Source organism: Pseudorasbora parva, chromosome 13 (genome assembly GCF_024679245.1).
Source record: "Pseudorasbora parva isolate DD20220531a chromosome 13, ASM2467924v1, whole genome shotgun sequence".
NCBI classification, from domain to species: domain Eukaryota; kingdom Metazoa; phylum Chordata; class Actinopteri; order Cypriniformes; family Gobionidae; genus Pseudorasbora; species Pseudorasbora parva.
The window spans coordinates 10,553,529-10,581,007 of NC_090184.1; the positions used below are offsets into that span (position 1 = coordinate 10,553,529).

The 27,479-nt window shown below is 39.4% G+C and overlaps 1 protein-coding gene across 5 annotated transcripts in view; it reads left to right on the plus strand.

Annotated features, from left to right (window-relative positions):
* acot7 (acyl-CoA thioesterase 7) overlaps positions 1-27,479 on the plus strand; it is a 188,104-nt gene that overhangs the window by 21,406 nt on the left and 139,219 nt on the right. For 2 of the 5 annotated variants that reach the window (XM_067413156.1, XM_067413153.1), the window contains exons 2-7: positions 2,088-2,205; positions 2,709-2,865; positions 23,745-23,836; positions 25,456-25,570; positions 26,012-26,026; positions 26,300-26,386. In XM_067413156.1, the coding sequence (XP_067269257.1) occupies positions 2,088-2,205; positions 2,709-2,865; positions 23,745-23,836; positions 25,456-25,570; positions 26,012-26,026; positions 26,300-26,386 (584 nt within the window). Of the gene's footprint in view, positions 1-1,086; positions 1,185-2,087; positions 2,206-2,708; positions 2,866-23,744; positions 23,837-25,455; positions 25,571-26,011; positions 26,027-26,299; positions 26,387-27,479 lie in introns of those variants that run through there. The other 3 variants (XM_067413157.1, XM_067413158.1, XM_067413155.1) reach the window with 3 other exon arrangements.

Genomic DNA, 27,479 nt, shown 5'->3' on the forward strand with positions numbered 1-27,479 from the left:
CAACACTCGCTCCTGCTCTGCTTCATAACAACAGTAACGTTAATAACCGCATCCATGAACATGATTTCTGCCCAAGTCCTATTTTCCACCGGCTGTGAGGTGAAGACCCACGTCCCAAGTCCCAAGATTCTGAGCTCAAACTTGGCGTCATTAAACTACGCCTTTGTTTTCAATAGGCGCCCTCTAACGGACGGAAAGTTGCATAGTGCAACTTTAAGCTTATTAATAGAACATCTTTTCACACAAAATTAATGCTACAGCCCATCTGATATAGTTATAGAGCCATTTCGCTTGCTTGATATTGCTCATATAAATACCCAAGTATATGATACTGCTTTCATTATTCAGGTCGGTCATTCGTAAGAAAAAAAAAAAATCAGTTTGAATAAGGAAAGCGATATCTTTGTCATAGTATATTGCATTTTATTTGTACCATTTTGTTTTAACAGTTTATTTTTATTTATCTAATTACCTTTTTTTAATATTATAAAGATATTGTTTGATAAGTGATTGCAGTCCTTGAAAACCAAAAAAGTGAAAGATATTTTAAAGTCCTGGAATTTTATTTTACAATATCTGTACAAACCTTGTATTTAATAATTTGAACCATTGTTCTAAAAACACTTAATATACTGATTTGTATTTATTACTTGTATACAACAGTGGCATTAGTAATATGAGACAAGACACTGATGTTTAATAAACCGTAATTAGTAATTATGAATATTGTACCAACCAAGTAATAGATTTTTATTACATTAAATGTAGACTGCAATGTAATAGCTTTGCACATAAATATATGTCATCACAGAAATGTGTTTATTTTACAACAGTGTCAAAAGGTAGAATCTTAACTAGCACTTGAACAATTTTGGCTAACCGGTTTAGAACTAATATAATATTAGTCATTTCCATTTCAGTTAACATAGTGTGTTCTAGAGCCAGGACAAAACTGTTAATGTGTCATTGCTAGACTGAAGACAGTATTTGAATGAAGGTTGTGGGTGGAGTCAGTGAAACGCATCACACTAGTGGTGAAGATGATGATGTCGTCATGAATGATGTGATGGAGGAAATGAATGAAAGAATGTTGCTGTCACTGAAAGGCACAGTTGTGCTGGAAACTTCTCAAGTCTCTCGTCTAACTTTTAAGAAGTCATGTCTTCTCTTTATGAGCTCAGCAGGTAGAGTTGATTTATTTGACAGACACTTCATCATACTTTTCTATACACACACTTTTTCATATTGTTCCAGACAGACACCCTCATATTCTTTGACTGTCAGGTTTTTTGGTTTGTTTGTTTATAATATTGGGCTTGACATGGATTTGTGTTTAACAAAACATTTCAGCTAATTGTCATAACATTAGCCTGTTTTTTCACGGAGGTTTATAAGAAGTTTAATATGACGGTTTGTTTTGGTATAATACATCATGCCAGAATTTCTCCCCAAACTGGTTGTGGATGCATGTAATCATGCCTGTTTTTGTTTCAACATAAGTTGTCATTTGTACTTGTGCAACTTTTTTTCCCTTCCATCTTTTATGATGCAGCCAATACACTTCCTGTGTGACAATCAATTTTTAGAGTGGCTATAAATACAATTACTCTAAGAATGTATAAAATATATAGGATCAAATGTTGCATCCCTGACTGAAAAAAACATTTTGAGTCACAAACAAAAGCAGAATAATGTAAACACAATACACATAATAAAACTAGATAATACCAGCACTCTTGGGATGGAACAAATATAAATATAATTATTTACAAGTAAGTATTGTAGTCATATGAATGAATTATTAGAGTCTTGAATCCTGGGGATGGAGTCAGTCAACTTTTTCTCCTGTTTACATGTATGCAGCTAAGAATATATTACAAGATAATGTAATTTAATAATATTGTCAGATGTTTTTAATGAATACAATTTGTGAACGCTTGAATTGTTACAGTCATTTAATATTCTAAAATATACATCTAAATTTTGGTCTATGAGGCCATTGCCGAATATGGTCATCAATAAATTTCGCATCTTTATAAAGCTTAGAAATGATATGTAAAGTTTATTTTTATTTTTTTATCTTTCAGGATCATGCGTCCTGATGATGCCAACATCGTTGGTAATGTTCATGGTGGCACTATCCTGAAGATGATTGAGGAAGCAGGGTGCATCATTGGCACACGCCACTGCAATACTCAAAGCGGGGTGAGTTCCTCTTCCTGATTCTCTTTAGTCTAAGGAACAATGTTGAATGCAAGGCTTTCAACATTGGAACCATCTTTTTTATAATCAAAGTGTGATGTTTTTTGTGCTTTTCTATAACTGATAAGTTTTGATAAGTGATATGTGAAACTAATATAATGATGTTGAGTAATGAGTTGTCATATTTTACTGCTTTATCAATTATGGTCATTTTAGGACCATTAAGATTTTTCATTTGCCTTTTATTACAGATTCGTATTACATTAAAGCAAAACAATATCTTTTTCATTGCTGTAATGTGAATTTTTATATATTATTTTGATTGCAAAGTATTTTTTCTTTGAACCTTTCAAGCCTTCTGCTTAAAAATGACAATTTTCTGCTATTGCCAGTAGAGGGCACTACATATATGTAGCACATTAAACACAGTTCAAATTGATGCAGACACTGAGTATCCTGGTATACTAGTAAAGGGCAAATAAATGACAATTTCATTTGGCAAATAGGATCGCTGTGTAGCTGCTTTGGCCCGGGTGGAGCGCACAGACTTCCTGTACCCAATGTTCATCGGTGAAGTAGCCCATGTCAGTGCTGAGATTACCTACACCTCCAAGCACTCAGTCGAGGTGCAGATCAATGTTCTCTCAGAGAACATAGTCACAGGTCAGTAAAAGGTCATAAAGGATTGCTTAACAGAGTAGTTCATACAAAAATGAAAATTCTGTCATTTTACTAATTCTCCTGTTGTGGAACAAAATGTATGTTCATGTTATATACATTGAAAGCATATAGTGAACAAAGGCTGTCAAGTTCTAAAAATAACAGAAACATCTAAAAATTCTCAATAGTAGAGGTTTAACTGTACTTTCATGTCACGATTCAATACTATTGCGATACTCAAAGACATACGGTAAAAGGTTAACTAATTATTTATTGTTGATTTAAAAGGCTAAAATTGATATTACATGATCATTATCAAGTCCCACAAATATTCCTCCATTGCATTAGTAACATTATTACTAACAACATTTTTTCCTCACACTGCATTTTCATTTTGGGTGAACTATTCACTATACATATTGTCACTATCCAGGATATATATTGTTGCATTTTTTTATTGCGATATATTGTGACACGATATATTGTTACAACCCTACATAATAGTATTCCATGTAGCATATACACTACAGGTCTTTCTCAAAAAATTAGCATATGCGATAAAAGTTCATTATTTTCCAAAATGTAATGATAAAAATTTAACTTTCATATATTTTAGATTCATTGCACACCAACTGAAATATTTCAGGTCTTTTATTGTTTTAATACTGCTGATTTTGACATACAGCTCATGAAAACCCAAATCTCAAAAAATTAGCATATCATGAAAAGGTTCTCTAAACGAGCTATTAAAGGATTAGTTCACCCAAAAATGAAAATTATTTCATTAATTACTCACCCTCATGTTGTTGGACACCTGTAAGACCTTCGTTCATCTTCGGAACACAAATGAAGATATTTTTGTTGAAAGCTGAGGGCTGAGAAAGGCTTCAGAAAGGCCTCCATTGGCATTCAGTACATTTCAACTGACCCACTCCCAAGACCCATAAAAGGCACTAAAGACTTCGTTAGAAAGTCCATCTCACTACAGGGGCTGTATAATAATTTTACAATGCGACGAAAATAGTTATTGTGCGCACAAAAATCAAAATAACGATATAATCCACCAAATTATTGACGTGAACTCGACGCATGCGCGAGAATATGACGCAGCTCTGCCGTTAGAATCATAGCGAATACATGACCCGGAAGAGGAGGAGCGCCGCTATCGCGTGAGTTCCAGGTGAGTTCACGTCCGAGACCTACACGGAAGACAATATCTTGGCAGATAAAGTCATTATGTAGATTTTTTTGCGCACAAAAACTGCTCTCGCCGCTTGGTACAATTATTGTACTACCACTGTAGTGAGATGGACTTTGTAACGAAGTCTTTAGTGCCTTTTATGGGTCTTGTGAGTGGGTCAGTGGAAATGTACTGAATCCCAATGGAGGCCTTTTTGAAGCCTTTCTCAGCTCTCAGCTTTCAACAAAAATATCTTCATTTGTGTTCTGAAGATGAACGAAGGTGTTACAGGTGTCCAACGACATGAGGGTGAGTAATTAATGAAATAATTTTCATTTTTGGGTGAACTAACCCTTTAACCTAATCATCTGAATCCACTAATTAACTCTAAACACCTGCAAAAGATTCCTGAGGCTTTAAAAACTCCCAGCCTGGTTCATTACTCAAAACCGCAATCATGGGTAAGACTGATGACCTGACTGCTGTCCAGAAGGCCATCATTGACATCCTCAAGCGAGAGGGTAAGACACAGAAAGAAATTTCTGAACGAATAGGCTGAATGCCAAAATCAACAGTATTAAAACAATAAAAGACCTGAAGTATTTCAGTTGGTGTGCAATGAATCTAAAATATATGAAAGTTTAATTTTTATCATTACATTATAGAACATAATGAACTTTTATGACATATGCTAATTTTTTTAGAAGGACCTGTATAGTTAACATTTTTAGAAATCAAGTTATTGATTTGTGTGGAGCACGGGAAGTTGTTTTTATTAAAAATATACATTTTTCATTCACAATATTTGCATAATCCAATTTAGCGAGCCAATTTTGTGGCTTTCAATTTTTGAAATATTGCAAGCATTATACAAATATTTTTTTGTATAAGCTGCCTGTAATGTCAACTTCTGGCTATCCCTTTTTATATATTTATGTAGTGATTTATTTTACATGACAAGTATGTTGTCCTCACAATTACAGCTAGTGTAACATAAGTTACAACTAAACAAGAACGCAAGACTTAACCTTAAAAGATACTGACACAAAATTCAAGAAATTAAAAAAAAAATTATAACAGTATGATAACATCTACATTGTACATGGTGTTCTAAATATCAGCTTGCATGAATAACTGAGATTCCATTGAATCTGATAAAAAATGTGTTTTGTCATCGTGTACATTCTTTTTTTCTGGGTTAAAGGTTAGCTTTTAATTCCAGAGTTCTGTGTCAAAGTTTAGTGTGGTTTGAACACCAATCAGTCCAGCCTATGTCATTATATAAGTAAAATATTCATATTCATATGAGTAACAAAGGTTATCACTACACTACTGCAAAAGCTGATACTGGATTATTCCTTTTTCTCTGACCTCATCACAAGAGGGAGCTATAGCTCAACAAACACTTTAACTATTCTGAATATAATGTGATGCTAATTTTAGACACATATAGAGAAATATGGTGCTTTATCATGGAAAACTGACATGCTCACTTTGAAATTTGTTCTTTTGATGGATAACAAAACTGGGAAAAAACTACATAAGAGAAAAAAAAGCTGTACAGCTAAAACAAAGGTGCTATCCTCAAGGCACATGTTGTTACCACAGCAACAGGGTTGTCATGTGGCAAAAAGCGATCCAGCTTGGCGTGGGCGAAGTACCCAGTCAGTAGTACTGAAGGAAGTGACTGCGAAAGCCACTACAAACAAAGACGCCCCTGGGCTCTCTCCGCTTACGAGTGGCCACATTTGATTACTTGCAATGAATCGAACAAAACCAGTAAAAGAACATGTCTTGTCATTTTCACTCCAAATGTAAAATAAATTAAAAAAACCAAGAAACTATTACATTGCAGAATTTCAATGAAACCTAATTTTACCAACAATCATTTTATTTAGTTTTCCAATTACTGTCACAGTACTTAATGATTTGAATTCTCATCATCAATTATGAACAAATTCATAATTGTTGCACTGCCTCTTGATGGAAGTGGATTCAAATAAATAACTATAATACAGCAATCAAAAAATCAAATATACAGAAGCCCTGAACGGCCATGGATAATATTTTTTTTTCTGTCTTATGTCATGATCACGAGTTAATTTTCTCGTGATCTTGCGATACAATTTTTGTCATGATCACAAGTTAATATTTTCTGTTACACAACTGCGGCAACAGATGGCAATATAGAACCAACTAACTGATGGGGAGCAGTATAGTCTTACAGTTATATTGGTCCAGATTGAACACGTTGGAAGACCTTTCGCGATCTGTGTGCATTAAGTAATTAATTTAACTAATGTTAAATGGTTTAATGTGATTAGTTTGCTATAGCAATAGCGTTCGGTGTGAGACTAAACTTAGTGTTTAACTCCTTATTATGTCACTGTATTCTGTTTGCACCTTATTGTGCATATTTAAAATGCCATTTTAATCAGCAGCCTAAACTAAAACTGTTAGTTTGCCATACTGTGTCCCTAAATGTATATAGTATATTGATAAGAAATGTGATGTATAGCCTATGTAAAGATGTGTTGCAGCCCATAATTTAATTCAGTGATACTAAAACTTGTATTTTGTACATTTCTTTGTAGCAAACCACACACATACACATAACTCTTCTCAAACAGCATCCCAAGATTGTATTAAATCAACTGGATTAAATGTTTGTTTGTTTTTAGAAATATGGATTACTGCACCTCTTTTTAATGGAATAGCATGGCTAGAAGGAACCCTCATGGTACCAGTCACAGCCTATCCTACATGATACTATAATATCAAAAAAATGATGTAATGTAATTTCAAACAAATGAGGAAAATAAAATGGGCTGAATCGAAAATAAACTTTAGATTTTTAGATTACAGAATAATCTGCCATCCTTCAGAAGGCACTCCCCCTGCTCTTTTCATAATTTAAACATGTTAATTACACATAAAATTTTTATTAAGCGAAGCACGGTTTATTATCCTTTGATAAGATATGTGTGAAAGTTGTGTTCGTTGCTACAGCAACAGTAGACTTCGGGTGCAGTGCATTCATTTTTAGATCGAAACTCTTGATCACGAGAAAACAACTTTTGTTATCTCGAGATCACTAGAAAATTAACTCGTGATCACGAGAGAACAAGACAGAAAAAAAAAATTATCCAGGGCTGTTCAGGGCTTTCGTACTAGGAAAGAGAGTAGGAAAAAGAGTAGGAAAAAGAGCATAAAAAATAAAACACCATTATGGTAATAATATTTGCCCATCTAGTTGAGATTTGCTATATAGTATTGCTTTATGTCAATATACTGTATACATTCAAGTATAATGTAATATACATTTACATTTACATTTACATTTATGCATTTGGCAGACGCTTTTATCCAAAGCGACTTACATTGCATCCAATGTACACATTTTACATTATTATCAGTTCTTACATCCAACATTTAATCAATAGCTGGGCGATAATATAGTTTAGGTTTTTCATCGATATGACACTCAAACAGTTAAGATTTCTTCTTTAATACAGTTCATATGTAATACATAAAAATACATCTGGGTAAGTTTGGATAAAGTAGTAACACTTCAATGAATATTCATATTGACTTAATTTTTTTTATGCATTTAGACATAGTAATGCATTATATCCTCTAATAAATAATTGTAAAAACAATTTAAAAAATATATCATTATTTTAATTGAATATACTGGGCGATAATATAGATCACATCTTTCGACAATAGAACAACTAGTTTTGAATACACACACACACACACACACACACACACACACACACACACACACACACACACACACACACACACACACACACACACACACACTTCTTTATGAGGCTAAGGTTAAATAAAGTTAATAAATAAAAGTTAATAAATAAAGTAACACTTCACTGAATATTAATAACACCTTAATTCACTACGCCGTTACGCATTGTAATGCATTATATATTTTAAAAACTAATTGTAACGAAAGTTATAATACATTGTAATACTTACCTATTAATACATACAACTTTATATTGTATTATATTGTCTAACTGCATTATACTATCAAAAAGTGTTAGTTTAATAGTCAAGCCCTTATTATTAAGTGCATTATCAGCATTATGAATGCACTATATTGCATTAAGACTTATATATAATGCAGTGTGTAAACAGAGGCTTTAAGTGAAGTGATGCTGTTAAAGTTACTTTTAAAAGGTAAGTTCTGTCATTAATTATTTATCCTCATGTCATTCCAAACCCGTAAGACATTTGTTTATCTTCAGAACACAAATTAAGATATTTTTGATGAAACTCGAGAGCGTTCTGACCCCCCAATAGATGCAATGTTATTACCACTTTCAAGGCCCAGGAAGGTAGAAAAGACATGTGACTACAGTGGTTCAACCTTAATGTTATGAAGCTACGAGAATACATTTTGTGTGCAAAAAATGAAACAAAAATAGCAACATTCTTCAGCAATTTCTTCTCTTCCATGTCAGTCTACTTCACTGTTCATGTAGTTAACACAGCGCAACGCTTCCGAATGCTACGTCAGAACACCAGCTCACTATTGGCCGAAGCTGTTCATGTGAGCACGACAACGAATGTGTTTGATGCTGATGCAAAAGCTGGCCAATCAGAGGCAAATACCAAGCCAGCGCTCTGATGTAGAACCCGGAAGTGCTGCACTGTGTTTACTCAGATGGACTGTTTTAATGATGTATTTACTTTTAACTATGTCTTTACTTAGCTATTTAAACCTTTTATTCCATAATTTATTCTATTTAAGCAGTAGTCCACACAAACAATGTTTAATTTTGCATTGCACGTGACATTAACCAGTCATTGTCCTTAGTGTGTTGTGTCAAGGCGGCTCTGTCGAGTGGTCTCAAACTGTCTCAGTGCTGCCCCTTTAAAGGCTCGTGCTGAGCCGCAGGGAACCGAGTGGAATGGGGGCATACTTTATGTGCTTCTGTCATGTTAAGTTAACGTCACGCGTCACCAACACAGGCGGCAGTTGCAGAGCGATACCTGCATAGGAAAGCAGTCTACTCTGCAGACACTCTAGAATTTAAACAGAGAATAGAGCAAAACCTTTGCTCTTTGCCCACGGAAAGCAGTACCTGCATGCCATGTATAGACATAAAAAACAAATGCAAGTTGTATTGCTTGTCAATAAATATGCATTCATGCATTCAAGAATGTAAATGAACTGTGGCCGAAAATAACTGCTTCTTTATGCCCTCATTTATACTCTCTTTGCAGTTTTATTGGCTGGCTTCATTAACATGGTTAATACTAAACTGCTACCACCTAAGTGCATAATAGCAACAGTAACTATCATAACTGATGTCGACTGTTTTTCAGTAGTTCTAGCCCACAATGTAATCTCTCATTGTCTTTTTGCAAAAAGACAATGCTTTTTTCCATACATTCCATTCATTCATAGTCTTCAGCCTTACATATTCTTTTCATAGCAACACACAGCAAAAAAGCAAGGTTCTTGGCAAAAAAAAAAAAAAAAAAAATTCTTTCCATAAACATTCGTTTCCTGGAATGACATGCATTTAAAGGCTGGGTATGTTTGTGTCTGTTTATATACATGTGTGAACTCAGGCTAGGCCATCACATGACTCTTCTCTCGGGTTACACACACACACACACACACACACACACACAAAAAGTCAGGGCCAATCTTGTCAGCCTCGTCTCACTGACGCTACTTAGGGGTCTCCAGACTCTGAATGCAGGGGCCGTGATGATTTCATCAGCAGGGCGGGCATCTACACACTTTTTTATGCAAATGCAAAATTACATTAAAATGAACACATTTGCTCTCTGTTCATCACTCTCTATTAAACAAACACACGTTTACTTAGTGACTTATCTAAATAAGTACACCATAGTATTTGATTATATACTGGATGTTATTATACCACTTTCAATTATAAATTAAGCTAATTGTAAATGATGTATGAATCTAAATATGAATACTTCTGATACAACAGCCCTAAAAGACACCCCTAATCCTTTTATGTTTTTATACTTAAATAAAATATTCTATGCATTTATGAACTGGATTTCCAGTTGACAATGTCCCCGAATGTGGAAGGGTTTGCCATTTTTAGCTTATACAGAAATGGACTTAATAAACAAACCCTAAGAAAAAAGAATTAAAATAAAAAATCATATCTCGGTCTTTTTTATGTGAAATACACTGTGACGTAGGATAACTGATATAGAACATACCAGTTTATCACCTCATTTGATCAAATGTATAATAGACATAAACCACCTGTCTTCAGATAATAACACAATAGTTCATGTAGATTAAAATCTAAGTTAAACTTGTGAAAAGTTCAATAGGTGGGTGGGTATACTGCAAAAGGGGGGCAGATGCGGGTTGGCAGAACCTTTAAAAGCTACTTCATATAAACAAATTGTTCAGCATCCCTGCAATCACTCAGGGTTCTGTACACAGTTGTACTGCACAATGTCTTTTCTCTTGTATCTGACCAATGGGTCCATACTGAAACCAGTGATTAAAGTGTTGGCCGGCAGTAATGGAAAATCTAAGATAGTAATCAAGACCAATCTACTCTGGTAGACGCAAGTCACTAAAAAAACATTGATTACTCGCAGCAGACTTCTTTGATATCTAAAGTCAGCACTGTCTGTACATTTACTGTACAAAGGAAGTGCATGTTTTAGTAATTAGATAAAAACACCACTTTAGTTGTTAGATGGAGTTAGAAGTCTGTGGCTAAGAGACAAATTTGTCAGATAAATATAGGATCAGAGTTTGACTAGTTCCATCAACAGAATACTGTAAAGCTAAAAACACTCGATTCCTTCAAAATTGACTTTAATTAGTGTAACCTAATCTGTGTTGGGAAGTTACTTTGAAGTATGTCAAGCTATAAGATACTCTACAGTAGGTAGATACACTGCTCACTACAGTCAGTACTATACATCTGGGGATTAATATTTATTTTATTATATTATATTTTTCTGTGTAGAATACTAGACCTAGATTTTAGCCTGGACCAGATATTTAAAACATTGTAAATCATGAAGTGAAAATTTTAAATCTTTTTACAGTTACAATTTAGGATCTAATGCTATTTCATGCATTATGACTGGGGTCATGAATTGAGAAATCAACTTTCCCTTGAGCTTTTGATATATATATATAAGGCCATGGTAATATAAGAATATTCTGTAAGTTTCAAAGCTGAAAACTTCCTTGCTAGTAAAAGAAAATATTTTATTAACAACAGGGCCAGAAAACGACAGATCTCAGAATATGCCACACCACATGCCTCTACAGAATAATAAGCACGCCTAATTCAGTAGCCCCGTCCACCGAATCGTGGAGCTGTTTGGATCAAGCTAGCCAGCAGCAATAAACATGCCGAAGAAGATAGCAAGACATTGCACAATTCCTGGTTGTGGACGAACACAGTCGCTGCATAAGCTTCCCTCGGATCCTAATATTAGGAATGTGTGGTTGAACTTTTGTTTTAATGAAGTTCCAGCTCATGTGTAGCCTAGAAATCTAGATGCACCCTAGCGGCAGCAAATCTTATCTGCCGCGAGTATCGTCTAGCAACTCTCAATACACGTCTGAGCTGGAAAAACCAAACTCTGGTAAGGTCAATCACATCGTGTATAGAGTTGGTGGGCGGGGCTAAACGGCAGTCTTTCGAATCGGCTTTGACTGCGAGTCTGGACGACTTGGAGTTAAGCTTTTCTCTGAGAAAAGAATAAAGAACGGCACCGAAGTAATTCTTAAAATGGAAAGATGTGTTCAGAGTTTTGCAGACTGGATACTAGCTTCATCGAGCTCCACTTAAGTTGCTCTGGTTGGTTGTAGCGCTGTCCTATTGCGTGCAGAGAGAGTTTGAAAGGCAACCGTTTGCCCCGCCCCTCGGATTGAGCCCTGTCAATAGTGAGTTTTCAGACCAAATATCTTGATGTGGGTCTGGCTTGTCAAGCTAGCTCATGTGGGGAAGACATTGTATGTTTATTCGCTTCATATCACTGCAGAATCATTTGTAAACAAGTCTCAGGTCGACACTGGATTTGCAGACATATTGAGATTAAAACACAATGCTGTGCCTTTTATTTTGGATCCGACGGAAATGGTACAGCACACTTATGTGAGTAAAACGTTTTTTTATTTTTATATGTGACAGTATTGCATCATTAAAGATCATTTTGATTATGTGTCTAACAGAAAATACCTTTGCACACTGTCACAGGCTGGAGAATACTTTATTTCTTGTTTCATTGCGATTTGGGATCAGACTTGGAAAGCTCAACGTCCTGAGTATTTCAGTTCCAAATACAATGACTTTTTTGGAGTATGTCCCTGTATAACATCATAAAGGGTGGAATTCCTTGTATGTGGACTTCTCCCGGATTAGCACGTGTTCACATTGACCAGAGTGAAAGCAAGAGTGCGCCCATCAATGAGCTTTGTTTTTTGTTTTGTTGGCAGTCAGTGCGTAAGTGCATATAATGTAAACAACATGAACATAGAGTAAATCGAAATTTATCCAGGGATAATGCCATTGTGTGTGTGTGTGTGTGTGTGTGTGTGTGTGTGTGTGTGTGTGTGTGTGTGTTTGTGTATATGTGTGTGTGTGTGTGTGTGTGTGTCTCTTTAGCTCTGCTCACTGCACGACTCCAGAAGATTGGCTGTTTTCAGAAAGAATCGGTACAGCGTATCTGTCTTTCTAAAGACTCTTCATAGATATGAAGGATGATATACTACTCTATAGGTACTCAAGATTAACTTGAGACTGGCGGAAAATGTGTGTTATGTACCATGCGTACATCAGGGATACCCTGCATACATGTTATGTCTTCATCATGGATGGGCAACTTTGGTCTTTGAGGGCCACTGTCCTGCAGAATTTAGCTCCAACCATATCAAACACACCTAAACAAGCTATTCAATGTCTTCTGGATTATTAAAAAGCCACAGGAAGGTGAGTTTTTATCAGGTTTGGAGCTAAATTGGAGGAAAGTGGCACAGGAATGAATTTGCCCACCCCTGTTCAACATTGTATATTTTATATACATTTTAAAATTCTACCATTTCTGAGTATAAAGCAGTTGTGTTGCATGCTGATAGTAAATCTACATTTTACACTTTCACTGTAAGACAACATTATTCAAAATGGAAAATGATATACTTATACTATGATATCTGACTTCTTCTGTCCAATGAGGGAGCTATTTTTTGCTCATGATTCTTTGCTTGTGGCGAACATGTAAATATCCCGCTGTGTAGAACCATTAGACAAGCTGCTGCGGAAACCAATTAGAGAAGCCATTCTCTCGCCATGGTAGCGACAGAATCCCTGCATGGTTGTCATAGCAACCGGCTTGTCTGGTTGACTTCAACAGAGTGTAAAATGCAAATGATATTCCCAAAAGCAGTCTGTCAGAATTAATCCTCCTCTTTCTGCTGAATTGGTACAGTTCAGTCTTAAATTATTTGTTTTGTGTTCATAAAATGTAAAAGAATCAGCTTTCATTTATCTGCCATATTAGTCTCTATATTGCAACCTTGCAACATTTGTCAAAATTGGATATCAAAATGGACAGTGTCTCAGCCCCATGCCACTAGCCATCTTAGATTATAAAGTGTTTTTATTGCATCCAGGCATTACTGAAAAAAACAGTGTTACACTTTATTTTACAATGTCTTTGTTACATATGTTCCATGCACATACCAAAGTAATAACAGTAAATTATTAATAATTACATGCAACTGACCCTCATCCAAATCCTACCCCTATCCTAACACTATAGTAAGTACATGTTGTCATTTAACATTACTAGGTACTTAAATATATAATTACACTGCAACAATGCATCTTAGTATTACTATCATTTTGACATTTACTATCTAACTTGAGAAGATTCTCTGCCTTAGCTTGAATAATAGGAATAATGGTAGTAGAAGGAATGTAAAACAAAGTTCCCTTTCAGTTGGTCACATTCGACATATGTCTGAATGTGAACCAACGAATTGGGATATCGCATGACAGCCCTACTACCTTCGAGTTTGTACTAACCGGCCAATGACCATTGGTGTGCAGAATTTGCATGCAGCACTCCGCCCTCCCAGCGCGAGTATAAATAGGAAGTGCCAGCAAATGCATATTTGTCTTTTGTTTCGGCACCGAGCAGTGTCACTGTGCATCTCTGGAGAGTATGGCTCTAACAAGCCAGAGAGCGAGTGGAAGAGCATTTTTGCGTGTTGGAGAGAAGGCACTTCAGTGGCAGCCGTGAGGTCACGTGTCTCTTCGCTGATTCATCAGCTGTTACATTGCTGGGCAAGAGAGTGAGAGCGCGCTGTCAGGCTGCACTAATCTTTGCAGCAGTGCTGCTGCTGTTCTCTAGTGTGTTTCAGCACATCTAAAAGAGTTTTTTTTTCCATTCTAGAAGAGCAAATTACAGGGGACACTGCATCTTTTTCAAGATGTAATTCAACTCGTTTCTGAATGCGGTTGTTCCCTATTGGCGGCTGACGATCACGATCACTGCGTCACATGTTTTGGCATTCAGTATACTAAAGCAACACTCGTGGATAGTTCATGTTCTCACTGCAGGAACATTACTATCTCAGTGTTACGGTCCAGGCTTGTTTACCTCGCTTCTCGAGGCCAAGCACCCACCCCTAACCCCCTGATCTAATGCTCCTTCTGGTGCAAACCAGGCGAGTGATACTTCGGTGAATAGACTTGGACAACTTCTGGAGGCACCTATTCCCTCCGCACTGAACCCCAGTGGTGTTGTTGTTTGAGCGCGGCAGTCCGTCTACTGAGTGACCAACTGTCTCTTTCGGTGCACTGGCCGACAATCAGATGTCGATCGTGGCATCGGAAGGTGAGCTCAGCTGCATTGCCTACTTCTGGGAGAGTGCCGTTGCCTGAGACCGATACCAAATTGGCAGCGATGCTTCCCGGGCGCAGTTGGACGATTGGTTTCTCTGGGCGGCTCACACTGGTTTTCTCACCGAGCAGTTTCCCATTCCTTGGGTCCCAAGAGGGCGTTCTGACGATGGCGAGGCATAGCGTTGCACACCCTCAGCCCCCTCTAAGAGGATCTCTTATCTCGGTATGCAATATGACTCCTTCAACCGGACAGTGTGCCTCACAGAGGAGCACGTCTAGTCAGTGTTGAACTGCTTGAGTATGCTCAGCAGCAGGACAGTGTCGCCACTGAAGTTATTTCAGAGGCTCCTGGGTTATATAGTATAACCACAGTTACGGAACTTCATGTGAGGCTGCTTCAGTACTGCCTTCATGGCTGGGTCCCGAGACAGGTCCACGTTCCATGTGGTTGCCACACCGAGCTGCCGTCGTACCATCACTCGGTGGTCGGACCCTTCATTCCTGAGGGTGGGTGTTCTCTTGAAACAAATGTCCAGGCATACTGTGGTTCCCTATCTGGGAACTCGAGCTGCGTCGAAACGCTGTGAGAATCCTCTGCGTGATTGCGTCGTGAAGCGCGTGTAGAACCAGTCCATTCGGGAGATCGATCGTCATCGACGCGGTGACGTCATTGACCGGAAACTATAAAGCGTCCGCGAACACAAACAGGAACTAGCTTCTGTGCCTTCAGCAAGTGATCTGTGTGAACCTGTCTGTCTATTTGGTGTTTTTGTCTGTCTATTAGAGAGAATTTTCCACCTTTGTTAAATATATCTGATATATATTTTATAACATAAAGAGAAAAAGGAGATTATGGCGAGTGAACAGCATTTCACAGTGTGTTCATCCCTGCCCTCGAAAAATAAATAAATATTGCGTGTGGGAATTCAAGCTCATTGTGTATGGCTGTTTGGGAGAGCAGCATGCTCAGGCAGCCCTTGAGGGGGCTGCTTGCGAGCACTTTGCAAGCACTTTGCGGGCACTCTTCGAGGAGGGTGCTTCGGCTCGTGTTCCCCTCGGCTCGGTCCCACTGCTGCCGAGGCAGAGCGGTGGCTTTAGTCGTGGGGTTCACACATGGACCTTACAGAGGGGTTTGAGACGGGCCCAGCCTTATCTCAGCCCTCACCTGTACCGTCCAGTGCCTCGTCTCGGGGTTTAAAAAGCCCGCTCTGCGCTCTCTTCCTCCCCGGGCGGGGCACCGGTGCTCCAACTATCCAGCTCTGAGGAGGTGGACGTTGAGAGCATCGCAACTGAAGACTCGCCACTTCAGTCACCCGCTAGTGAGCATTGAGGTTCTCACGAGAGTTGTGGCCAGGTTAAATATCGACTGGCTGGCGGAAAGATCTGAATCCCAACAAAATCAGAGAAAAAGAAATTAAATAATGGTGATTCCTGCCCTCTCGTGCAGAGCCTCAACATCGGGGCCTGCCGTTCTTCCCCGACCTGCACACCAAGGTGTCTAGGTCATGGAGGAAACTGGTATCATATAGAGTGTTCAGCCCACAAACATCTGCATATAGTAATATATTAGGGCTGAGACACTTTGGTTATGGGGCGATGCCGAAGGTCAAAGAGACGCTTGCAAGCCATCTCTCGCCTTCAGCTGTATCGTCCATGGCATTTCCCACCAAGCCGTTAAAAACAACTTTGGCGTTGGTGGGTAAGGCTTACTCCGAGTAAAAGCTCCTCACATAGGGCGCTCGCACTGAGGCCTTTGAGGGGTAGGTCGAAGAAGTCCTGACGCCAGACGGGTCAGGACGATGAGGACGATGTTCCTCCCGTCTTCTTCGGTGCCCACAGGGGGCCGCGCTGCCAACCCCGTCGCAATGTTGGGACGCAGAGGGTCTCCGCGGGCCACCTGAGGGTGGTCCGCCCCCTCCTCGGAGGGCATGGGAGCAGTCAGGTCAGGTGTTCCCTGCCGGTTCACCGCTTCAGGGCACTGCACTCGCTGCTCAAATTACACCAGAGGCCAGCCTCGAGAGGCTGGTTCCCTTAGTTTCCCCTCCATGGGAAGACGGTGCTTACCTCAGCATACGGTACCCGTCTTCCTTCGGTGCGATTTGGCTCGATCAGAGCAGATGGCGGTTCAGCATCGAGATGCTGTTCTCGCACACATGTCGAGGTTGGGGTTGAGACTAAAAGCTAAGAAAAGTGTGCTTTCTCCGGCTCAGAGGACCACCTTTCTAGGCGTGTTGTGAGATTCGGTAATTATGCGGGCGCAATTATCGCATATACGCATAGCATCGATCCTATTGGCGGTGAAAGAACTGAAGCTAGACCGATTCGTCACTGTGAAGCAGTTCCAGGAACTGTTAGGCCTCATTGCAGCTGCGTCCAACCTAATACCTTTTGGCCTGCTGAACATGAGGCCACTGCAGTGGTGGCTCAGAACCTAGGGGTTCTCCCCGAGGGGGAATCCACTCCGCACGATCAAAGTCACGCGGCGATGCCTTCGTGCTCTGGTCATGTGGACAGATCTTGGGTTTCTATCCCAGGGACCTGTGTTAGGGGCTCATGTTCGTCGCGTCACACTAATGACAGATGCTTCTCTCACAGGGTGGGGGGCGACCATGAGCGGTCGCTTATCCCAAGGTCTATAGCAGGATCATCAGCGGCTATGGCACGTAAATTGGCTAGAGATGCTGGCTGTGTTTCTTGCTTTGAAACATTTCCTGCCTGACCTCAGGGGCCATCATGTACTAGTCAGGGCAGACAACACTTCAGTGGTCGCCTATATAAACCATCAGGGGGGTCTGAGGTCCTGTCCCTTATATAGACTGGCACGTCAGATCCTCCTGTGGGCCCAAGGGAAACTGCTTTCCATCAGGGCAGTTTACATCCCGGGGGTCCTAAATCAGGGAGCGGACATCCTGTCGAGGCAGGGGCCGAGGCCCGGGGAATGGAGACTCCACCCCGAGGCGGTGGAGCTCCTGTGGCAAAGATTCGGGAAAGCAGAAATAAACCTGTTTGCTTCGGCAGAGAACTCTCACTGTCCTCAGTGCTTTTCTCTGTCACATCCCCACTGGGGCTGGACGCCATGGTACAGGAGTGGCCGAGGCTGCCCCTGTACACAATTCCCACGATTGCTCTGCTTCCGGGAGTTCTGGAGAGGGTACGCCGGGACAGAGCCCGTGTACTTCTAGTGGCTCCATACTGGCCGACCAGAATCTTGTTCTCTGACCTAATATCTCTCCTGGAAGGCTCTCCCATGGAGATTCTGACCAGGAGGGATCTCCTCTCTCAAGCGGGCAGGAGATTCCTAAAAGAAAAAATAATCCCCGCTCAGAGTTATGGAAACTGTGGGCCTGGCCCATGAGGGGGCCAGGCTCCTAGAGGAGGGTCTCTCGACTGAGGTCGTAGAGACCATCCTGCACTCCAGAGCTCCATCCACAAGGAAACTGTACGCTCTGAAATGGAGATTGTTCTCTGCATGGTGCAGAGAACGGCAGGTGGACCCAGTTAACTGCCCGGTTGGTACAGTGCTGGAGTTCCTGCAGGCGAGATTCTCGGCAGGGTTGACCCCCTCCACAATAAAGGTGTACGTGGCGGCCTTAGCTGTTTTCCACACTCCTTTGGGTGGAGTGTCTTTGGGAAGACACCCTCTAGTTACACGTTTCCTCCATGGCACTTTAAGGTTGAGGCCGGTGGTTCATTCGAGGGTCCCGACCTGGGATTTGGCCATTGCTTTACGAGGCTTGTCTGAGCCTCCGTTTGAACCAATAGAGGAAGTATCAGAGAAGTTCCTCACCCTGAAAACTATCTTTCTACTGGCTATCTCGTCCCTTAAAAGAATTGGGGATATTCAGCCCCTGTCGGTAGGGCCCCCATGTTTAGAGTTTGCGCCTGGCATGGTAAAGGCTTTCCTTCACTCCAGACCCGGATATATCCCAAGGGTCCTACGAGCCCTAGGGGTCCCATCACTCTGCAAGCCTTCGGTCCTCCTCCTTTCATGACGTCAGACCAAGTTAAATCTGCTTTGCCCAGTGAGAGCACTTGACGCGTACGTCCACAGAGCTGCCCTGTGGAGAAAGACTGATCAACTGTTTGTCTGTTTCGGAGCCCCTAAGAAGGGGGCACCCGTGTCTAAGCAGAGAATGAGCAAGTGGTTGGTCGAAGCCATTTCACTTGCTTATGAAGCGGTCGGACAGCCGTCTCCTCTGGCTGTCCGGGCGCATTCTACCAGGGGTTTGGCTGCTTCTAAAGCACTTCTGTCGGGGGCTTTCCTCCAAGATATGTGTAACGCGGCAGTCTGGTTTTCGCCGCTAACTTTCGTAAGGTTCTACAAATTGGATGTTGCATCTACAGTTGGGGCACAGGTGTTATCGTAGTCGTGTGCGCTACGGTTTCACACATACGAGCACTTGGTCCTATGGCGATGTGGGTATAAGCGTTCTCAGAGCGTTTCGACGCAGCTCGAGTTCCCAGATAGGGAACGTCTCGGTTACATATGTAACCCTAGTTCCCTGAGGGGAACGAGATGCTGCGTCGCCCGGCCATACTCCCGGCATGCCCGTGATCACTTACTTCAGGCTGTTTTAGAAGCTAGTTCCTGTTTGTGTTCGCGGACTCTTTATAGTTTCCGGTCGATGACATCACTGCGTTGATGACGATCGATCTCCCGAATGGACTGGTTCTACACGCGCTTCACAACGCAATCACGCAGAGGCGTTCTCACAGCATTTCGACGCAGCGTCTCGTTCCCCTCAGGGAACTAGGGTTACATACGTAACCGAGACATTTCCATGGATGCCTCCACCACCAGATGGGGGGCCACGTACAATGGGGATGCAGTTTTGGGTCTGGACTGGGCCTCACCTGCAGTGGCACATTAACTGCCTTGTATTGCTAGCAGTACTGCCTCAAAGGGCTGTCACAAGGCAAGCATGTTCTGGTCCATACAGACAGCACTGTAGCCTTTGCGTACATCAACCATTAGGAAAGGACCTTCTGACTCCCGCGTCTGGACCTCTGGAAATATCTGTCCTGGAAATATCTGGTCCCTGGATGGGACGCGAAAGTTCTAGGTGACTTATCACAAGGTGTGGTAGATACTATCACTCCCTCTAGAGCACCCTCTACAAGGCACCTGTATGCATTGAAGTGAAATCTATTCGTCAAATGGTGTTCTTCTTGACGGCAGAACCCCCAAACGTGCTTGGCTAGATCAGTGCTTTTCTTCCAGCAAGAAGGGTTGGGACAAAGGCTGTCTCCCTCCACCCTTAAAGTGTATGTTGCCGCTATTACCACCTATGCATGATGCAGTTAATGGTAAGTCCTTTGGGAAGCATGATCTAATCATCAGGTTCCTGAGGGGGGCGAGGATACTAAATCTGCCTCGTCCTCTCTCTATACCCTCTTGGGATTTGCCTGTGGTGGTCACTGCACTGCAGAGGCCACCATTTGAGCCCTTGCAATCAGCTGAGTTAAAAACTCTGTAGAAGAAGACAGTTCTCCTGGTTGCATTGGCCTCTATTAAGAAGGTGGGGGACCTGCACACATTTTCGTTCAATGAATGTGAATAAACATGTGTATTCTTCCACAGTATAGCTCCCTATGTTGAGCCTGTGCCTTTCCCTGGACAGAGTCCGTTCTGTCGTTCCTGTCAGATGTCTCCCTCCTATGGCCGGAGCCATCCCAGAGACATTCCTTATGTGGTGTTTTTACCACATATCCCTCCCTACGGTAGGATGAGGTCCCCACACCATTCCCTCTGGGCACGCTTTCTCAGTGTTATCCAAGTCTGATTGTTTCCGGTCATGTGGAACAGCATTCTGCTTTCCTGACATAAGTTCCCGTTGCTAGAAAGATGTGAAAGTTGCGAAGCTTACGCCAGGCACTGCAAGAGGTCAGAAACTGTGACCTTTTATTAGGGATCCTAATTCGTCGGTTCACATTCTGTTGTATGTCGAATGTAATCAACTGAAAGGGAGCGTCTTGGTTACGTATGTAACCCTCGTTCCCTGAAGGAGGGAATGGAAACAGCCACAGTTTCTGTGCTGCCGCTGAGTGCGGACCACTTGCTTGTCTCCTCAGCGAAAAATTAAATAAATATGCATTTGCTGGAACTTCCTATTTACACCTGCGCTGCGGGGGCAAAATACTGCATGCAAATTGGCCAGTTAGTATGAATTAATTGGCCAGTTAATTAATTAAAGTAGTGATAACATATGCATAATAAATAAGAATACCATGTCTAAGAATTAAAATATAAACAAGGACAATTAAATCAGTTGTAAAGAGAAATTTTACAACTACGGGGCGGCAGTGGCTCAGTGGTTCATGTAGGTTGGCTACAAACCAGAAGGTCGGTGGTTCGATTCCCGGTTCCACCTGACTAAGTGTCGAGGTGTCCATGAGCAAGACACCTAACCCCAGCTGCTCCCGACGAGCTGGATGGCGCCTTGCATGGCTGACACTGTCGTCGGTGTGTGAATGGGTGAATGTGAGGCAATATGTAAAGCGCTTTGGATGACCATGGGGTCTGTTAAAAGCACTATATAAATGCAGTCCAGTCCAGAAAAATAAAAATAAAATGGTGAAAAATAGATCCCTAATGGTTCGAAACTCGGTTTTATGCATACATACAATACAATGTATATTCCTAAAATGTCATCTTCAGTTAAAGCAAATTAGATCTTGTCATCAAGATTTAGGTGATAGGAAGGAGTTCATTGAAACCAGTTTTGTTCAACATGGTCCCAGTAGTCATGGAAATGCCAAGGAATCGCTAATTTTCAGGCCTGGAATTGTCATTAAAGGGTTAGTTCACCCAAAAATAAAAATCCTGTCAATAATTACATACCCTAATGTCGTTCGACACCCGCAAGACCTCCGTTCATCTTCAGAACACAAATGAAGATATTTTTGTTGAAATCCGATGGCTCAGACAGGCCTTCAGGCCTCCACACAAAAACTATTATCGTCACTTCATAAAAATATTGTAGAAACACTGTAGAGAGATGGGCTCTTGGGTCTTGAGAGAGGAAATGACATTGGTGTGAATGAAGGCCTGTCTGAGCCATCAGATTTCAACAAAAATATCTTCATTTGTGTTCCGAAGATGAACGGAAGGCTTACTGGTGTAGAAAGACATTAGGGTAAGTAATTAATAACAGAATTTTCATTTTTTGGTGAACTAAACCTTTAAAGGGTTAATTCAGCCCAAAATGAAAATTAGCCCAAGATTTACTCACCCTCAAGCCATCCTAGGTATATCTGGCATTCTTCTTTCAGGAGAACACAATCAGAGTTATATTAAAAATGTCCTGGCTTTTCCAAGCTTTATAATAGGAGTAACTGTTTGGTCATTTTTGAAATCTATGAAGTGCATCTGTCCATCATAAAACTGTTCCAGATTGCTCGATGGTGTTAATAAAGGTATTCTGAACAGAAGCGATGCGTTAGTGTAAGAAAAATATCAACATTTAAAATTTTATGTCAAAAAACAAATCGCCTTATGTATTCAACTTAAGGAAAAAGTGTAACGCCTGCACCTCTCGCAGTTCAAAATGCTTATGCTATGTCTGACGAGCGTAACTGGTGTTCACTGTTGTCAGATTTGGAGTAAGCATTTTGAATTTCGAGAGGTGCTTTTCCGTGGGTTGAAAACGGAAGGTGATTCGCCCTGGAGCCATGTGGAACAGTTTTATTATAGACAGATGCACTTTTATGGACTTTCAAAAATGACCCAAAAGTCACTACCATTATAAAGCTTGGAAGAGCCAAGACATTTTTAATATAACTAAAAAAGAATATCATGCACACCTAGAGTAAATCATGGGATCATTTTCATTTTTGGGTGAACTAACCCTTAAAAAAAACTTTCTTGTTTTGTTCAGCTAGACAATATCTCAATACTTGAAATTGCTCTGTGTATGTGAAATGTCTGTCCGTGAAATTATTTTAAAAATCATTATAAATTGTAAACACTTATGATTGGAAATTCAGTGGTCAAAATGTGTAGGGGTCTTGATTCCAGGCTTTCTTCTCAATATATAAAATTACTAGTAATTTATCATACAGTAAAACTAGTGGACTGTATTTTTATACATACAGAACTGTAATCTGGTCTCTTACAATTGAAATGATTAGTTTCATGATGTGGAAATGGAAGATTTTTGAATACAAATGAAATCCGAATTTTCCTTATGTTTAGTGTCTCCTTATCACCCTCATTACTAGTTTCATTAATTCAAGGTTTCTTTGTGACGCCGTAATTGTGTACTTATCCGCTCAAGCGCATGGTTTTCCTCTCTCAAATCTCTCTCGTGTCTAATAAACACAGCCTACCCAAAATAGCCTCACTTGCTCTTTAGAGAGCAAACCAGCTTCACTATGAGATGCTGAAGTCTCCATGACAACACCAGAAACTTAGTGCCAATGTATCACTTCCCTAAGTGTTTGTTTGATTGGAAGATATGGTATTTTCCAATGATTCGAAATGTCTTCCAGTGTGTTTTGTGGCTGTATCTGTTTATGAACTTTAAAAAAAAAAAATCTCAGCAGCTCTTGTGAAAAAAATGTGTATCTCTGGTGTAAAAAACTTATTACAATTACTTTAAGTAGGATATACTAGGGACACAATCAGTCGAAATGAGGCCTCTGAATCGTCACCAACTTTTGCCCCTTTATCGATGGCTTTGTTTACAATTACTATACTTTGTTTTACTTTACATTACTATTTATGTGATAAATTAACTGAATTTGAAGAGATTTTTGATTTCATATTCACTTCTGATTATATTGATATTGTTGTTTTGTAGGTACCAAAAAAGTGACCAACAAGGCAACGCTGTGGTATGTCCCATTCTCTCTTCAAAATGTGGCCAAAATCACAGAAGTTCCTCCTATTACGGTAAGAGTCAGCAGTGAAAACATTTGGTCTCGTTCACTAAGCATGTGTATGCACAAATTTGTGTGTGACATTTGCATAAAAAACTTGAACAAATGATGATTCGCCATAAACTTTCGAACTAAAATCTAAATTCTAAATAAATAAAAAAATTAGAACCAACTGAAACTATTACTGAAACTGAAACACTAATGCAAAAAACACTTACTCTTTGTGGATTTAATCATGTCAAAATGTTATATTTCATCTTAACATAATTCATATTATATTATATTATATTATATTATATTATATTATATTATATTATATTATATTATATTATATTATATTATATTATATTATATTATAATGCAATTTGATTTTTCATTTTAAATGTATTTCATCATATACAGATAAGATAACAAACTTGTAGCCAATCAGCGTGTCTAATATATTGATGGTGAGAAGAGCGCTCGCTCTCGCTCTCGCTCTGTGCATGTCATTATTCAAAACACACGAGTCACACATGATGGACATTAGCCGAGAACTAGCCTAATATATGCTGCTTGACTATGCTTGTGTGTGATGTTCGCTTGTTAGTCCATTTGCGATCGTATTGTGTCTCACTTCAGCGATGATAAAGACCCGTTCATTTCCACACCGTATGGAGCATCTTAATCTCCTCATTGCTTGCTTCAAGCATCAGCTCACAAAATGTGTCTGACAAGTAAGATACTAATACTCCTAATATATGTTTGTTTCCTCTTTTTATGATCTATATAACCCTTATCCGGTCATAATTGTAATATTTCGTTAGTTGGACTGTCAGCTCATGTTCTATCGAGTTGTTCATGAGAACGGTTTGTGTTTTTGTGATCGCTATAACTCTAATCTTGTCATAATTGTAATACGTTAGTTAGTTGGACTGTCGTGCTCGTGTACTATCAAGTTGTTCATGGGAACGGTTTGTGTTTTTGTGATAGAAGGTATGACTTTTTCATTGAATATTCGACCTGGATTAGTTACACAGAGTTTCTGTTGTAGTCGTTGCCTGGGTTACGTATGTGTGGGGCGGAGCTATCAAAATAGGGGCGAGACCCTTTTTGGGTTAGGGGCGTGTTTGTTTTGATGATTTGAAATATCAAAAATCGTTACCAGATAGCACTTACCCCACCTTTAATGTTATGAAGCAACGAGAATAAATGTTGTGCACAAAAAACAAACAAAAAGAACTTTATTCAACAGTCTCTACTCATCTGTGTTATTTTTGATGTATTTTTGATGTAGTAAACACAGCGCAGTGTTAATGAGTTTTGTGTCAGAACTATTGGCTAGCTCCTATCTATGTTAGCATCACATACATACATTGTGATGCTCATCTAAACAATGTCGGCTAATGGAAAGCCTGCGTTCTGATGTAGATCTCGGAAGTGCTGCACTGTATTTATGTGAACGAAGGTCTTACAGGATTTACAGTAATTAATGACAACATTTTCAAACTAATCCTTTTAACTCAAATGTGAAAGGTTTGCCAAAATATTTGCTAATATTCATCAACATTTCTCAATATAGTTTACTTTTTTTTTCTATTTACAAATGAGTTATTTGTTTCAATCTTGTTGACATGTTTTTGTCCATCGCAGTACTCCAGCTCAGAACAGGAGGAAGCAGGAAAAAAGAGATATGAGGCTCAGAAATTAGAGCGATTAGAGACCAAAGAGAGGAATGGTGAGATCCTCATGTCTGTCTCTGTTCCAGGTAACACTTCCTCCTTCATGTCATTTACACACATCCTTATCCTTATTGAACTCATGCGTTTGATGTGTTGGTGATCACATGGATTGACCCCATCTGGGTCCATATATACCTTACAAAATAACTTGGTACAATAATAGTATCAGGTGGTAATACCATGGTACTTTGATACCATACTATTGAATGATTAGAATAAGCATTTACTATAAATGGTACTTTAAATGGTAGGCTACCATACATAGTAGCATAGTGTGAATATTTAAAACATGTGTTACTATAGTACATGTCAAACAAATATCATAATTCCTTAGCCATGTTTAATATTTTTGTTGGTGATTATAGTGATTGCTCTGATTGTTGGACATTTCATCTATCACTAAGAGTTTTATGAATAGAGTCTTATCTTGACATAATTTTATTTTATTTTGCTCTGATGCTACACAGATAGACAAACAAAGGGTATGTATACATTTTCCCCCAAACAACTATGATGTTAATTGTCAAACAATATATCCAGGACTATGTATTTATGTATGTTTGTATGTACGTATTTATTTTAATAAAAAATAATATATATATATAAATATATATAAAATTTTTTATTAGTTTTTAATATATATATATATATGATTTATCATAATTAGCTTTTCTTTTATTTGCATATCTCTATATTACATTATAATCAAATTTGTGTATTTTATTGTTTTTCTCCCTTCCTTTTCTCTTCCTTAGAGCCTTACACTGTTGCATTTAGTCAGTCAAGTCTGATCCACCTCATTGGCCCATCTGACTGCACGCTGCATGGCTTTGTACATGGAGGTAATCAATTTAATAACTCTTTTATGAATATTAAACTTTATTATCTCTAGTAAATCTGTTTTAAATAGTTCTGACAAAAGTGTTTGGAGTCGTCTTTGAACCATGCTAACATTAGACTGTTGAATGTTAGTGAAGTCTCTTGTGTGTTATTTGTGCGCCATGTATGGTGACCCTTAATGAACTTACTTCCATGACAAGAATTTCAGATCTATCACTTGTCAGGATCTATTTCAGTTAGAGAGCTGCCATATTGTTTTTTTTTTAATCTAAGAATGCATATGTGTGATATATTAAACAGAAAATTATTGACTAGTGATAAAGCTTGAGAAAACTGTTGGTCATTGTGTATCTGTGAAAAAAAGTAATATTTAATAATTATATTAATAAATTCAAAATTATATTACTACTACTACCACTACTACTACTAATATAAAAAATGCTAAGATCTGTCAGGCTGTTGGGTTAATGAATATTGATCACATTGTCTGCATTAACTGCCTGTGACTCAAGATCCAAAATCTGACTGGCTGAAATCAAAACATATATGTGATAGGTGTGCACTGGCAAGTGGGATTGCTACTTGTGCATTAATTCTGCCAACAAACAAAAAAAACAACAGCAGTGGGTTCTGCTTGGGGCCCTATTTTATTGATCTGAGTGCATGGTCTGAAGCATGTGGCACAGGTGCACTTAGTCTGAATCTACTTTTGCAAGTTTAACAAAAAAAAAAAAAACGGCCGCCGCACCAGATGCATTGTGCAAAAAGGTTGTACATAGTCTCTTAATGAGTCATGGATGTGTGTTGCACGTAACATGCAATAAACCAATCAGAGTCTCCTCTCCTGTTCCCTTTAAAAGCCAGCTGCGCTTGCACCATGGCGGATTCGCTATTTACATGGTGGAATTTACGAGCAGAAAGAATGAACACTTCTCCAGAGAGGAATCCTATTATTTTTTATATTTGGCATGTTTGTGTGGTGTTGTGCATCCTTGTGTGTGTACGCACATTTTGCACCCGCTTCAGGCTGGGCGATAAAACGATAACGATAATTATCACTAGGGCTGTCCTCGACTAAGGATTTACACATTCAAA